The 16,331-nt window shown below is 47.4% G+C and overlaps 1 protein-coding gene across 5 annotated transcripts in view; it reads left to right on the top strand.

Moving 5' to 3' along the window:
* The window catches only part of LOC144730807 (polyhomeotic-like protein 2), an 84,211-nt gene extending 76,553 nt beyond the window's left edge, over positions 1 to 7,658 (top strand). For all 5 annotated transcript variants that reach the window (XM_078611580.1, XM_078611577.1, XM_078611579.1 and 2 more), the window contains one exon: positions 125 to 7,658. In XM_078611580.1, coding sequence (XP_078467706.1) covers positions 125 to 279 — 155 coding nt within the window. In that variant the 3' untranslated portion in view covers positions 280 to 7,658. The remainder of the gene's footprint in view (positions 1 to 124) is intronic.
* Positions 7,659 to 16,331: the final 8,673 nt, after the last annotated feature.

The raw sequence follows: 16,331 nt of genomic DNA, 5'->3' as shown, positions 1-16,331 counted from the left end.
CTCGCCTACAGCCCCCCCCCCTACCACCACACAAGGGCGGGGAGCCTACAAGTGACTTGATTGCACACTACCCAAGCCTCCATTTCACGCAGCCCCCCGTGTCGTCTTCTCCGTTGGTGTGCAGGCTGCCAGGAGCTGGCGGACGAGTTCCGTCAGCAGGAGATCGACGGGCAAGCCCTGCTGCTGCTCAAGGAGGATCACCTCATGTCGGCCATGAACCTCAAGCTAGGGCCGGCACTCAAAGTCTGTGCCTGGATCAATCGCCTCAAGGAGTGCTGAGCCAACAACATCTCCCCGTATCCCAGTCTCTCTCCGCTGTCTGTCTTCCCATCTCTCTTTTGTGTCTCAGTTTCTTTGTGTGCCTGGCAATATCCTTCTCCATCCCACCTTTCTACAGTAATACCCCGGTTTGTCTCCTCCTTTTACGTCGTTTCGTAAATATATCGTCACTTGTTAACACCGCTACCGGATTTGCGTCGCCGTCAACCAACATGGACATCATCGTCCGTCCTTTCTCATATCCGCTGCCTCGGCGTATGCCTCCACCTACCCTGTAAATTGCTTTGATTTTCATCGTTTCGATATTTGTCATCACACCTTTCAGGAAAGCATCCCCGACGTAAACAGGGTCATTACTTGTATCTCTTTGTTTATGCCTCTCAATATCCTCCAGACTTGTTATCTCTGTATCTCCTCGTCTCTGTATCTTAATAAGTGTATTTATATCATGTCCTTCTGTATGTCTGTCACCATCTGTATCTCAATCCATTTCTGTATTCTTCTGTCATGTATTTAGAATGTGCGTGTGAGTGGGTGTGTGAGTGCACATGTGTCTTTGTGTCTGTCTCTTCATCTCTCTAAATCCCTCTCACTATCTGCATTTGTCTGGCGTGTGATTGTCACACACTCTGCATCGTTTTGGAAATCGAACATGAATCGATCTCCAGTCTGAGTGTGAATCCCACTCTAGTCTGTATCTAAATTCCATGCTAGTAAGTGTCCGAATTCTACACTAAACTCTGAATCCCATATCAGTGATATATTACCATTGTTATTATATTTTTGAACGGTCGTTTAGTTCTATTCCAGCACCAGCAGTATGACTCGTCCGAGCTGCTTTGTGAGAGCATCAAAGTTGCCGGGACCAAACTCGTCCACAAACAAGAACCCGACAAATCCCTCTTCCTTTCCCAAAATGCATCACAACCACCGTTCACCAAATCAGAAATCCGCGCGGGAGCTATGCGAATGGACTCTGCTGTACCGCTGAGCAAGAAGATGGAACTGACTTTCAAGACACAGAGGTTTCTAAAAAATACGAAGTCAAAATGACGTTGGAACGTACAAAACAACAACGGCTGCCATCCAAGATGGCTGCTCGTAGCACTGACCTTGGTCACGAAAAATGGCGGCTGGGAAATTTGCCGCGACTGCCGTTTGTTAATTTTAGCGGCAAACGAGGGTGCTTCTTCATGACGCTCCGCTCTGTCGTCGTTTGTAGGCGACCAGACATTTTTTATTTCATTAAGGCTTTGCGGAGTGTGGAATGAACTTAAGGTGCTTTTTTAATAATCTTTGCTGGTGTAATCATAATGATCCTGAGTATTACAATAATCATCAGTGCTTTATTTATCCAGGAAAGCCTTCACTGAGCCTCAAGACACCTTTTTCCACTGGCACATCTGAGCCAAGTCATACACAGATGGTTTTCCACTGGATATTTGCCAATCCAGAACGAAACCGTGCTTCAACTGGCTTCACAAGACATCTCAATCTGACTTAGGGCCAACAGGGCTAGGGACGAGGCCAATAGTTTTTTTATTATACGCTGCGTCAGTTCACTACGCGCACCTTGACTCGTTCATTGCGTGTGACGTTCGTGGCACAGCTGTCGTTCAACCGTAATGGAAAAAAACAACCCAGTTCTTGATCCACGTAAGGCTGGCTCAGCACAGCGCCAGCGCGGCTCGGTTGTGCAGTGGAAAAATAAGTATTTATCAGGAGGTTCCAAGTTGGGATGTTTGGTCAATTCTTACCTCTTTGCATTCGTTTTCTTTATTGTTTGAGTCGTGGGAGGAAATCGGAGTGCTTGGTTACAAATAACTGAGTGCAACTGGACAACACTCAAGTGCACATCGTGCTGTACTGCTCAGCAACCAACTTGCGGTGCTGCTTCCCAAGCTGTGGACTGCCTGTAGACTTGGATAGGAGTGTGTGTGTGTGCGCTGTCAAGTTCGCGTCGTTTTGTCTATAGAGCAATGTAGAGCGTTGGCTGTTGTGATTTGAAAACAATGGTCTGTAAGGTGTCTCTGAAAACAAATGTGTATGTTGTAAGCAGTGGTGGCGAGGAGTTAGCAAACCAAGCAACGTGTAGGTCCTTAAGTAGTTCAAGCAGCTCCGAATTCATGAGTAATAGTATGGATGCATCGTGTCGGCGTGTTACCATACAATCGCTGTCATCTCATCACCTTTACGAAAGAAAATGGATGCTTAGCTACGTCTTGACTTTAGCGTGGCTTGGCGTAGGTTAACCAGACGATCACAGAGCCAGATAAGGGGGGGGGGGGAGGGCCCATTGCATTTTTTGTGCTTTGTGTTAATTGCCGAGGCTTGTAGAGTCAGACTAATACATTGGTAGGTTGCTTATGGTTCAGTGTTATTGCCTAAGGCTCAGAGCCAAACGAATGCGCTCGTAAGATTTATAGGTTTTAGTGTTGATGGCCAAGGCTCGCAGAGCCAGATGAAGGCAGCATTATCATGCTTGGGGTTCAGTGGTGCTTTCCAAAGCTCAGAGGGTCAGACCAAGGATTCAGTCTCAATGTCTACAATTGGTTTTGTTTGTCCCTCAATGAAGCTCTTCTCCATTCTGACACCAACAATAATTTCTGTATTCTCTGGACTATAAGACTTTTTCCCAGTGCTAATGAAGTAATGAAGTGATATACATGTGGCCTCGCATACGCGATGTACACACTAACATACTAACGTGCGCTTGCATATGTAAGAGAATCCCCCAGATTTGTGTAACAGACTCTTGGGGTAAGTACTGTCAGCAAGCACCTATGAAGGCTGGCATGGAATATGGGGGGGGGGGGGTCGGTGGCCAGCACCACGCCCGGCCGCATTTGTGACCCCAGTACTGATGTTTATACACTGTTTCAGGTACATTTAAGGCCGAGTCGACTTAGGGGAAATATTCACAAATGTTATTGGCCGTGAGCAGGAATCTGACTCGGGTCGCTTGGTTCGTAGCACGGTGCGCTACCTCTCCCCACTAGCACACAGACATACAGATGGACACACACACAGATGGACACACACACACAGATGGACACAGACACACAGATGGACACACACCGACTGAACCTACTTTAGCTTTAAAATACAGTGGGGGGGGGGGGGCGGAGTGCATTTTATAATATGGAGAATGCGATATACGGTAATCAAAATTGGAGGGTGTTTGAAAAATAAAAACAAACCATTCCCCTTCATGTGACTAAGAAAAAGTATCGGGAATTTGCGATTTTTCTCAGTGGGTTTTGTTTCGGTCGGTTATCCTTCCAAAGGGGGGGGGCGGGGTCTACATCATCGCCAGCTGTACTTTGTTGCTCATGAGGCTCTGTCAATGATGGTGATGGGGACTGCACTGGCAGTCATATACGGTATATATACAAGCACATATCAAGAAAAATCCAGCAATTCGAGGCGGTCGATTGGCCCAGGGGTCAGAGAATACTGAGCCAGCGATGCTGAGGATACTGGGTCTGAATCCAGGCTTTAGGCGCCCATGATTAAACTGGCTTCTTGAGCGTAGCGAGTTGATGGTCCCAGCCCGGTAACCGATGACTGCACAAAACAAACACGTGTTGAGTTTGTTACTTAATGCTGCTTCTGGTGAATTCGGTTTGATTGCCATGTGACAAGTACAATTCCATAGCAGCGCACGTGAGCAAGCGCAGCATCACTCAGCGTGGATTAGAGGCAATTGTCGGGACCTCAGAAAGTAGTTATTTGGCGTCAACTTCCACAGGCTGTTCTTGAACATGGCGGGAGATGTTGCTTTCTTTAAGAGTCCCGAATCTATATGTCTTCATAGAATGACGTGCCGTCAGTGAGCACAATTGGAATATTATTGGGCTGAGGGGGATATAGTTAAATTTAAATAATTAAAATCGATACATTCCCAATTTAAAATGTCGAAATCTTTTGAAGGCACTGCTTTTGAGATATTCAGAAATCGCAGAGACAACATCTGATTCGTCTCCCACCCAATCACAACAGACTTGCGAATTGTCTTTAGGCACTTCCTCTGATATTGGGCCATCGCTCTCCAAATATTCAGTCAGCCGTTGGGAAGGTGAGATGGCCACGAGAAACAAGTTGGGGTATCTATACATGGATCGCCCTGTGTGTTTGTAAGCTCTTGTTGACGATAGTTGAGTTTTTGCAGATTAATATTTATACGCATTTTTGTTCTACTAAATCGTCAGTTGGATGTTTGTCACCCACCCGCGTGCGAGCGCTGGCACGCGGTTGTTTGCTTGCTTCATGGTTTGTGATGGGGTTCTGTTGTAAAAAAAAATACTCATGTGATGAAACGTCCGAATTAATCCAAATACATTTGGACCCAGAATCTCCATTCAAAATGCTCGCTCACTGGTGTTGTGGCATCCCACGATGCCTCACATGAATGCGCAGCGCGTGCAGGGCCTCTCATCAATCCCCTGCTGGGTGAAGGCAACTGCACACGCCGCGTCGGCCGTGGGACCTGAGGGGCTTCTCCTAGACCAGGGGTCGGCAACCAAAATAACAAGAAGAGCCATTTCTTTCCAATTCGGTGCAAAATTCAGTATTTCAAGAGCCGCAATGCATCTGAGTACATACTGTACATACGTACATATCGTCAAGAAGCAGCCCGTAAAGAGCCGCATGCGGCTCCGGAGCCGTAGGTTGCCGACCCCTGTCCTAGACCATACTTAACCACCTGCGGTCATCGCTGTACCGCCGCTAAAAGCTGCGCTTGGCTACGTACGGTGCGAAAGAAGTTCAGGTTACATACGACGCTGCTCAACATGCGGGGTCGGTGAAAGGATGGAGGGCCACGACTGGTTCGGGTCCAGTTTGGATATCGCTCTCCACTTACGTTGGCCATGGCCGTGTCTGGGTTTGTGGTGCAGTGTCGTTGCCGTATTGCCGCGTGGAAGGAAAGGAGTAACCACAACCCAAAGAGAATAGGCGGCTCTTATCTTGTACTTACATGCACGTGCTGTGTATCTTGGGCTGAGTAGTCCAGTGGTAAACATTCCAAATTTCCATGCCTATTCCAATCTATCCATAGGGCGACCACTTTGTTGAGTAATTTGCATTCATATTTAAGCTGTGTAAAATGACGCACGGTACTGTTCTGCATTGGAATTTTTGTCCATTTGTTTTTTATATCCTGAGTTGTATTACTTCGTGTAGGAGGGGAAAGTCGGAGTATCCGGAGATAACTCGAGGGTCCACATAGACGGGTTCGTGAACCGACTTGTTGTAATGCCTTCTGCCCAGCTCACATCCAGGCGGGGTTTGTCAGCGTCACAACACACAGCGCCTGTTTCTGGGTGAATCGACAAGCTTGCGTGTGAAGCGTTCTCTGCACTACCAGGCGTGGTTCGTAATGCCAGTGACGTTTACAGAAGATGGATGGTATTTGACGACAGCTTTTCAATTGTCGCCGTGCAGCCAGCGCCACGCGTGGACTTCAGTTTAGCGACACAGCTGAGTCAACAGGGAAACGAATAACGCCACACGACATTGTCAGCCGAGCCAATCGGCTGCTTTCCGCTGTACCTGGGTATGGTTGTATCTTTTGTCCGTCCATCCGTATGCAAATTCGTCCGTCCAATGACACGCGCCAGTGTGTTGTTACAACAAAAATTAATCGCTCGAAAATTCACCACAGGCTTTACCCATAGCAGTCCCCGGATCCTATAGAGCTTTTGGGGGAAAGATTGCAACATAAATACTTTGAACGGCGTTTTCATTTCAGATTAAAGATGTAGCATCGCGACTGTTCCACACACGAGCGACCGAATCTCGCAAGCAAATCGCTCCCGAACCCACACATGGTCCAAACTAACTGCAGAGACGACCACGCAACCAGTCGCCTGGGCGTGGACCCGGCTGAACCCGCGCGTGCGTTTGTGTCTCCGTTTGTCCGCGCATTTCTCTGTACGATCAAAGCGTCCCCCCCCCTTCCCCAATGAACCGGAAGGCTCCGTTATCACGGACTGGCTTGCCCAGCTCGTATTAAGGTTTTGGGATGGCAAAGAACGTGGCCATAACTGCTGTTAGTAGCGTTTTCTAGCAGTAGGCCTGGTGAGGAGCCTTTGTCGACCACACACTGTGACACATGGGTGCCTACAAGTGATGTTAAGGTAGTCGACTCGCTGCAGTGGGTGCTGTAAACACGAGGGGTGGGGGAGTTAGTGGCCTGATGTGTATGAGGAGTGAAGATGCAACGGAGGGCGGCTGTATCCGTTCCAAGTATATAATTGCTGTCTGTCGGAACACGCACTAAATGTCAATGCTTTCGAGCGTTCGTAGTCATCGGGTTTGCGTGTTCGCTGAGTAGTGGACACGTCCGCTTGAAAACGCAGAGCAATCTGGAGAAGAGAAACATTTCTGGGAGAAAACAGATTCTGGCCAGGCTGGGCTCCCAGTGCCTTCTTCAAGCGAGTGGTTTGAGAAGCTTGACAAATAATTAATTCGTCCCGGGCGGAAATAAAGGCTTGGAATATCGATGATGCTGATGACGACTGTGGTGATGGTGATAATTGCTGTAGAACCAAGTGCCCTGCACTTTAAGGGGGGGGGGGGGGGCATGTAGAGAAATAAATAACTAGGCTTTCAACACTGCTCTGTGTCAGGTCACAGACATTCCAATCAGCCCTGATTGATAAAGGACAAGTCATTTTACCTTCGCTCGTTTCCAACAGAAATAAGCGGTGGTTTTGTTTTTACTTTAGTTTGGACTGCTGGGTTAGCGTGTGCGTGCCCGTATGCATGTTTTACAGATATGAAAACAAAATGTTTCGCGTTTTTAAAAGACTCCAAGTCGTCGGGAGGTTTTTAGAAAGTTTTTTTTTCAGGGCAGATTTGCTTTTACTAAATCGTTTTTGTAATATTGTTGTGAATTTAACCGGAGGTTTTTTCTTCTTGTTGTATGTGCTCGTTCGTAAGAGTTCTCTTGTGTTTAAATTACGATCGGTTTTCATGCTTTTTATTTTTCAAGAATGCGTGTTTTCACACCCGACTTCTTGCCGCGTGTTCTCGATGCTCTGGCGGTTTGTGTGCGACTTGGTAATCATATGCAAAACAAACAAAACATTAAAAAGGGATTAACCCCCCCCCCCCACCCCGAGTTTGGTTCCAAACAGGGCTCTCGTCCGAAGGCGAAGACGCGCGTGTGTTGTCGGCACCTCGCGGCTTTTCCCATGATCTTCGTTGTTCGTGGTTCCTTTTCGCCAGCCACCGCTGTGAGCAGTGTTGTTTTTGTATCGTCGTTTTGTATCGATTTTGTATAGAAGCCAGCGCGGATGCATGTGTTTCAAAAAGTGGTTGTACGCTAGTGTGTGGCAATTCATTGAACGTTTGTAACAATGTTGAGCTCCAAACCGGTGTGCATGACCCAATATCTTTTGTTGTTGAAAGTTGCTCACGAGGTCGAGACGCTTTCGCAAAGCCCAACACAGCTTTGCAGATCCAGGAGCTCTAAGCAACTAACATCAGATTTGTTAAACCCCCAAAAACACATTGTAACTGGGTTGGAAGAAAGATTATTACATCACAAACTCAGGCCCCACCAGAGCTTCGTCAACAAACGTTGAGAGCATGCTCGACCTGGTTCTGGAACCTGACCAGCACCGACGCATCACTGCACTGGGAGTTTTCCAAACTGGTTACTCCGACCACCGCCTCATAATTTCTTCCCTCCAATTTCCCAAGCCAATCACCATCAAATTCACCCGCAACTTGCGTAATTTTAAGGGTATCGAGTTTTCTGCTTTTCGTCACCTTGCAAATTCGCTTTCAATGTTATCCTCATCATCGGATCCAACCGTCTGCGCTCTCTAACTAGAAGCTGACATGAGGGCGGCGCTGGACAAACTAGCTCCATTAAAATCACGAACCGCTAGGCAGTCTTCCCACGACACTCACTGGCTCTCAAGAGATGCCATCATTGCTAAGCAAACCAGGAGGCGCCTTGAAAGTATCGCATGCCGCAGTGGTTTACCTGCTGATCGACTTGCTTACAGAGTCGCCTGCATGAAAACTAACAAATTGATCCTAGTCTTACGTTCCTCCGACATTGAGGAACGCATCAAAAAAGCAACCGGAAAACCGCGCATTCTATGGAAAACCCTCAAAGATCTTCTACATCCTGGTATCACCATAGTCCCTCACCTTAGCGATCCCCTTGCCTCACTGAAACTTGTCACCTCTTTTAATACTTCACCAACAAGCTAATCACCATCGCAAACTCGTGCACATCTACCGACACATTGCACCATTGTACCCCGCTCATGGTACCTAAAATTGTAAGCACTAACCCAGACACTCTTCTAATTACGCTAAAGCCAGTGTCTACAAAAGACGTTTTCTCTTTAATTGAATCACCTCATTTGAAGTCATCTCCACTCGACGTGCTCCCAGGTTCCTTGTTCAAGCAATGTGCTCCGGAACTCGCCATCATGATCAGGAACATCGCAAATTCCTCCTTCTCTACGGGGTGTTTTCCGTCCAACCTCAAACCTGGCCTGGTTTCTCCCTTGTTAAAGAAACCAAGTCTTGACTCGGATGACCCATCTAGTTATCGTCCCATCACTAACCTCTCGAACCTCTCTAAACTCCTTGAACGACTAGCCCTCGCCCAGCTAAAACCACACATCACCTCCGCAAACTACTGCTGCTTCCAGTCAGCTTACCGTCAAAACTATTCCACAGAAACAGCACTCACTAGAGTGCTTGATGACATTTTAACGATCATTGATTCCGGCTCAACTGTTGCACTCGTAAGTCTGGACATTTCGTCAGCCTTCGACACCATCAACCATTCGCTCCTTACTTCCCTCCTGAAATCCGACTTCGGTATATGCGGCTCAGCACTCAAGTGGATAGTTTCGTACCTTTCTGACCGGCAATCTTCAGTCAGGGTGGGCATGTCCACATCGCCTGAAACAATAGCATTATGCGGGGTTCCCCAGGGCTCTGTACTAGGTCCCCTGCTCTTTACAGCCTACACTTCCCCGATCGGCCGGCTCATTGCAAGCTTCGGTATTAAGCATCACTCATACGCGCATGACACGATTCTATTCACCGCCATCGATTCTAGCAATGCATCTGGATTCGAGAGGCTCTCGGAATGTTACTGAGAGACTAATATGACTCAACAACCCTTGTTGGAATGCGCCATCTGATGCTCGTATAAAGCCCTCTGGGAAGGACCAAGTCATATTCAGATACCTGTTACTTAATTCTACGTCCTTCTCACGTCAGGCCAGGCCCGGCCCTCCAGTGTCTCACCTCTCGATAGCGCCACTCTACTGAGTAGTGCAAACTGGGCAGCAGCAGGACGATGCAGTGGGAACACTCATGCCTCACAGGAAGAAGTACCTGGGTTCAATTTCTGACTGGGGTGCCCTTTCTGTGTGGAGTGTGCAGGGGCGGTTTCTTCATTAGGGCGATTGGGCGACGCACCACCAATGTCATTCAACCACAGAGTCACGCTAGCCGTCACTGTGCCTCTGGATATAGTCCAATCAGCGTCATGTCCCGTTCTGTGGAGTACCGCCTCTTTTTGGGCGATTTCACTCCGGCTGAGAATCGCCCAGAGTAGTCCCATAGACTTACATTCAAATATGTTTTTTTTCGAACGGGGGGGGGGGCGCTGCAATGCATTCTCTATGGCTTCCGGGAGGGCTCGCACTAACGTGCTTACGTCATCATACATAAGCACGTTGCATCCAACAATATTATTTGTCGCCACCTAATGGAATCTTTAATAAAAGAAACTTGAGTGGATTGTATTAATAGTGAGTATAGAAACAAACAAGATGTATTGTAAGAGTCACTTTATTTTTCATTAATATTAAAGAAGTGAAGTTGCCTTTACATGCTTAAGCTGTTAATTTATCCTTTGCATGGGTGGACCTTATCCTTATAAATCATCCAGACATTTGCCCCCCCCTGAGAGATTTTGCAGGAGCCGCCACTGGGAGTGTGTATATGTTATTCTCGTGTGCAGCATGGGTTTCCTCCGGGGTTTTCAGGTTTCCTCTCAAAGCTGACAAATCTTGCAATGTAACTGGCCAAAACATTCCAATGCTGAAAATGTTAAATTGGGATCACACAGCAGCAGGGACATTGCACCCCTATTGCCAAAACTTGGCAGGAGCCAAGACTATCCTGGATAAACGAGTGTAATAATGAATTAATAACGTGCATATTTCTGTTTTTAAAACAATATACAGTGCATTAATACATCACAAATATTATCTACAAATGTGGATTTATCGAACGTCTAAATGTGACCACAAATTCACTGCTGTACAGAAACAGTCGGGATATTGATTTGGTTAAAACTTTGCCTGGAATCGAACTCTGGAGGTCGGGTGTCCGAGCGCAATGCCCCACAATAATTGATATTAACATCCAAATGAATCCTCTGCACACACACTGCATGCACCTGATGGTTGGTAATCCTCGAGGGGAAATTAAAAGGCTTTACCCTTTAAGGCAATAATAGATGAGATGTTAACCACACATGGTTCTAGTAAAACATGTGTAATAATCCTTCCAGAGACGGCTTCGGAATCGGTCCTTTTATTTCCACTCCACAATACACTTTGCTCACTCACTCTCCGTTGCTGGCAGACAACGGAGAGAGGACAGACCACGCACTAAGTCCCCACCGCGCACGTGGCAACCCCAGCCCCCGTCCGCGCGTGACCCTGCTCTTGTCAGTTTCAGTCTGCTCCCGATCGTTCCCCTCCACTCGCTCTTAATACCTTCGTCACGTGGTTCCCCCAGCCAATCGTACATGGACAGCTTCGACCATTCTCGATGGTTTCCTGTCAATCCCGGGACCACGCCCCTCATCCGGCTCCCCATTGGCTGGGGCCCCGAATGGCTAGGCCAATCACTCCTGATGACCTGTCGTGATGACGCATGGGCCATGGTCCCTATCTCAACCCTTATTGGCTACAAGCAGGACCGGCAAGCCAATCCCCACGTGAACCCTCTATGGCTGTTATTACACATGCAAAAAAACATGCTTTGTATGTATCTATAACTTCGTTCGCACCGTACTTGCTAATCAGAGGTGCGGGGGAAGGACAAATAACTAAACGCAAAGCAGTTTAAAAGAAATGAGTTTGATAATGTATGCATCATCCTTGAAATGGATTGGCCTACACCAGAGCTGCAGCCTCCTTTTATGGCGTTGTCTCATTGGCGCTAGACCAGAGAACGCCAAAAGGTGAACGGCACGAAGGCAATGCAAATTTCAAAACATTATTAGCTCGGATTAACCACAATACTTGTGGTCAGAATGCAAACAAAAAACATGCATTAAACTTGATTTTGAGCTTTCGTGACTGCAGAAATTACTCTTTGGTTCTTTTGGTAAAGGCATGTAGAAAGAGAAAATAATAAATTAAATAATAGCATACGCCGTTTCATTTGCAACACAAGCGATCATCATCAGGTACAAATGAAAGAGAAAACAAACCTAGTAAACTTAGAAATATAATGCAATACAACACAGAGTCGGCTAACATAACAGTCAACACCCTACCTGGTTGATTACGTTCTTCCAAAGATTGCTAAATTTGAGAGAGACAAAACACAGACACATAGGCACATGGACAGACACACAGAGGTGTGGACCAATCATTTTCAAAGACTGCATATATTATCAGTGTTTTTTTGTTTGCATTCTGACCACAAGTGGTTAATGCAGACATGATGCCTTGTAAAATGTTTCAGTTTGGTGTTTTAACATCTCAACACCTCCATAATCAACGATATTGGGTTTAGATCGCGTTATTTATAAATGTGTCGTAACCCTCCACCACCCGACACGGCCAATCAGTAAAAAAGTGTCACGTTGACAAAAGACAAATTAGTTCACTGCTTTAGCCCAGCGGTGTGTTGAAGCGCGAAACCACAACATTTACAATTTGAGTACGACGTTTCGCTGGTAATTGCATCCAGCATCATCGGGCAATTCGCCAGAATGGTGAGGCTCTGCTGTGTCTCCCGTTCGTATATAGAGCAGCAGCAGGGTGACGTCATCATTAACTCATTAACTCATCAGGTGCAAAGATTTGAGGGGGGAGTTATTGTAATTATATACTAGATTAGTAATCAGGCTATTGTTACGATGCGAGTTGTAGATTAGTAATCATTTGGAATGTGTTTTATTGTGATTATGCTACATTAGTAATCAGTTAGTGTTTGTTTCCCTTATAAGGAATTGTAATGTATCTTATTTAATAATATGCTTCCAGGCCGCACTAAGCCTGTAGCTGTCTGTTTCTCTCAATTTCAATCGATTCTCTAATTAGTCTATGCCAGTAGTAACTAGTTTTACACAGCACTTCAACGTTGTCAAAATCAATTGAGTGTCCCTGTTGGCATGCATGTTCTGCCATTGCCGACAGTTGTGTTTGTGATAATTTAATATTTCTCTGGTGTTCTTTTAGTCTTACACTAACGTTACGCCCTGTCTGTCCAATATAGCATCTGCCACATACACAATTAATCCGATATACACCTTCTGTTGATAATTTAGGTAATTCGTCTTTAGTGCACGTTACTAGTTGCTGAATTTTGTGTACTGTACCAAATCTTACTGTAATGTTTTGCTTTTGCTGGATGCAATTACCAGCGAAACGTCGTACTCAAATTGTAAATGTTGTGGTTTCGCGCTTCAACACACCGGTGGGCTAAAGCAGTGAACTAATTTGTCTTTTGTCAACGGGACACTTTTTTACTGATTGGCCGTGTCGGGTGGTGGAGGGTTACGACACATTTATAAATAACGCGATCTAAACCCAAAAACGTTGATTATGAATAATATTGGTCGCGAAAGCCTACGTGTTAAACTGATCTCAACACCTGTTTTGTTGCCAGAAAAAAGGGGGAAACCTATTATATTTTGGTACTGGCAAATGAGGTCCCATGATATTATTAGCTCGGGTTTGTCAGTTATATCTATGGGACCCTTTTTGCTGATATCAATACGATGAAAAAAGAAAAGCTTTTTCAGCGTGGGTACTGCAGAAGTAACGCCACATGGCCGGATGAATGCCAATTCCTCTCGATGTTCATTTGAGTGAGAAATAACTTTGCATTGCATCATGACCACATAACCAAACCCATAACCACTTTCTAATCATCATCATCATGGCTTGGCTTCGCGAACGAAGATCTAGGAAGGACATCCACGTCTTCTGCAGGCACGCTGGTGGCTGAAGAGGCCTATGCGGGACAAGCAGGTCCTGCCACAACAGCTGCAAGTATGGGTCTCATCTGGGATGGGTGCTGAGGGATCATGATTCTTCCTTCTCCTTTTGTCCTCCATACGGGCCCTGCGGGTATCTTCGAAGAAGGAGGTGGCCTGGTGGACTGTGTGCCGCCAGGAGTTGCGATCAGCTGCTTGTGTTGCCCACTGACGGTGATCGATGCAGCAAGCAGTGAGGGACTTCTTCAGGGAGTCTTTGTATCGCTTTCGTGGTGCCCCTATGTCGCGATGGCCAGAGGACAGTTCCCCATACAGCACAATCTTAGGTAAGCGGTGGTTCTCCATCCTGGCGATGTGCCCTGCCCAACGAAGCTGTGTCTTGAGGACCATGGCCTCGATGCTGATGACCTTCGCTGACTTGAGGACTTCAGTGTTGGCGACGAAGTCACTCCAGTGAATATTGAAGATTGTGCGGAGGCAGCGCTGATGGAAACGCTCGAGGAGACTCAGGTGACGACGGTACGTGACCCAGGACTCAGCGCCATACAGGAGAGTGGTCAGCACAACGGCTTTGTAGACGTTGACCTTTGTGGCTCTTTTAAGGTTTCTGTTGTTCCAGACACGTTTGTATAGTCTGCCAAATGCATTGTTTGCCTTGGCCAGCCTGTTGTCGACTTCGTTGTCGATCTTGGCGTCAGACGAGATCACGCACCCCAAGTAGCTGAATTGGTGGACAGCTTTCAGTTCTGTTTGTTCAATGAAGATGCTTGGTGGATGGTGCTCCTCATGGGGTGCGGACTGATGAAGAACTTCAGTCTTCCTCAGGCTGACTTCAAGGCCGAAGATCTGAGCTGTTTTCGCGAAACAGGACGTAATTCGCTGCATAGCTGCCTCTGTGTGAGCAAGGAGGGCGGCATCGTCAGCAAAAAGCAGCTCCCTGATCAGTTGCTCCATGGTCTTTGTGTGGGCCTGCAAACGCCTCAGGTTGAACACGCTCCCGTCGAGACGAAAACGGATGTATACGCCATCAGCGTCGTCGAGGTCCTCTGTGACCTGCTGGAGCATCATGCTGAACAAAATGGTGAACAGCGTGGGAGCAAGAACACAGCCCTGTTTCACGCCGTTTGCAATAGGGAAGGGCTGCGAGAGATTGTTGCTATGTCTGACTTGTCCAAGCTGGTCTTCGTGAAGCTGGACGATCATGGTGAGGAACTTCGATGGGCAGCCTAGCTTGTCCAGGATTTTCCAAAGTCCCTGCCTGCTCACGGTGTCAAACGCTTTTGTCAGGTCCACAAAGGTGACGTACAGCGCTTTGTTTTGCTCCCGGCACTTTTCCTGAATCTGCCTCAGGACAAACACCATGTCTGTGGTTTCCCGGTTGGCTCTAAAGCCACACTGGGTCTCTGGGAGGTGATCTTCAGCTATTGCGGGTACCAGTCTATTCAGCAGTACTCTTGCGAGGATTTTGCCGGCGACGGGCAGAAGTGTTATGCCACGATAATTGGAAGTCTGATTTCTCCCCTTTGTTCTTGTACAGGGTGATGATGACTGCATCTTTGAGATCTTGAGGGAGTTTACCCTGCTCCCAGCAGCAGACGAAGAATTCATGGAGTTTGGTGTGCAGTGCTGGACCTCCGTTCTTCCATACTTCAGGAGGGATGCCATCAACTCCTGCAGCTTTACCACTCTTCAGCTGTTTAATGGCTTCCTCAGTCTCTTGTAATGTTGGTGCCACATCCAGTTCGGTTTTCACTGGTTGTTGTGGGATGCGGTCAATCGCTGGTTCTTGGACTGAGCGGCTAGCATTGAAGAGCGTGTAGAAGTGCTCAGACCAGCGGTTCAGGATTGAGTCCTTTTCAGTGAGCAGTTCTTTCCCGTCTGCACTCCGCAGGGGGCTCAGGATTTGGTACGAGGGGCCATATACCGCTTTTAGAGCTTCGTAGAATCCCCTGTAGTCGCCAGTATCAGCGCAAACCTGAGTTTTTACTGCGAGGTTGGTCCACCACTCGTTCTGAATCTCTCGAAGCTTGCGCTGGATGGTGCTGCATTCCAGGCGGAAGGCTGCTTTTTTGTGCGGGCAGGATGGTCGGGCCAGGTGGGCCTGGTGTGCTGATCTCTTCTTTGACAGCAGCTCCTGGACTTCTAAGTTGTTCTCATCGAACCAATCTCTGTTTTTTTTCGTGGAGAATCCGAGGGTATCTTCAGATGTTTGCAGAACAACAGTTTTGATGCGGTCCCACAGCATTTCAGGAACCGGAGGCGAGTCTCCTAGGCAGCTCGGTTCCTCTAGCCTAGATCGTAGGCTTTTCTGGAAAGCTGCTTTGACCGCGGCAGACTGAAGGCTGCAGACTTTGAGCTTCTTCCTCGGGGCGCCACCGTTCCTTGGTCTGGGTTTAAAGTGAAAGCTGAGTTTGCAGCGGACAAGACGGTGGTCTGTGTGACACTCGGCGCTGGGCATTACCCTGGTGTGAAAGACATCTTTTAGGTCACGCTGGCGCACAAGGATGTAGTCTATGAGATGTCAATGTTTTGACCGAGGGTGCATCCAGGTTGTTTTCAGACTGTCTTTCTGCTGGAAGATGGTGTTGGTAATGGAAAGCTGCTGTTCCGCACAGAGTTCAAGTAACAAGCGTCCATTGTCGTTGCAGCTGCCCACGCCGTGCCTTCCAAGTACGCCTCTCCAGGTTTCCGAGTCTCTGCCCACTCTGGCGTTGAAGTCGCCAAGGATGACAATCTTGTCGTCAGCTGGGATATCCTGCAGAAGGCTGCGTAGGTCGGAGTAAAACTTGTCTTTATCAGCGGGATCTGCCTGGAGAGTTGG

Source organism: Lampetra planeri, chromosome 36, assembly GCF_965212315.1.
Source record: "Lampetra planeri chromosome 36, kcLamPlan1.2.h2, whole genome shotgun sequence".
Lineage (NCBI taxonomy): Eukaryota > Metazoa > Chordata > Hyperoartia > Petromyzontiformes > Petromyzontidae > Lampetra > Lampetra planeri.
Note: the sequence above shows the minus strand (reverse complement) of the source record. Positions and strands in the feature narration are given on the sequence as shown.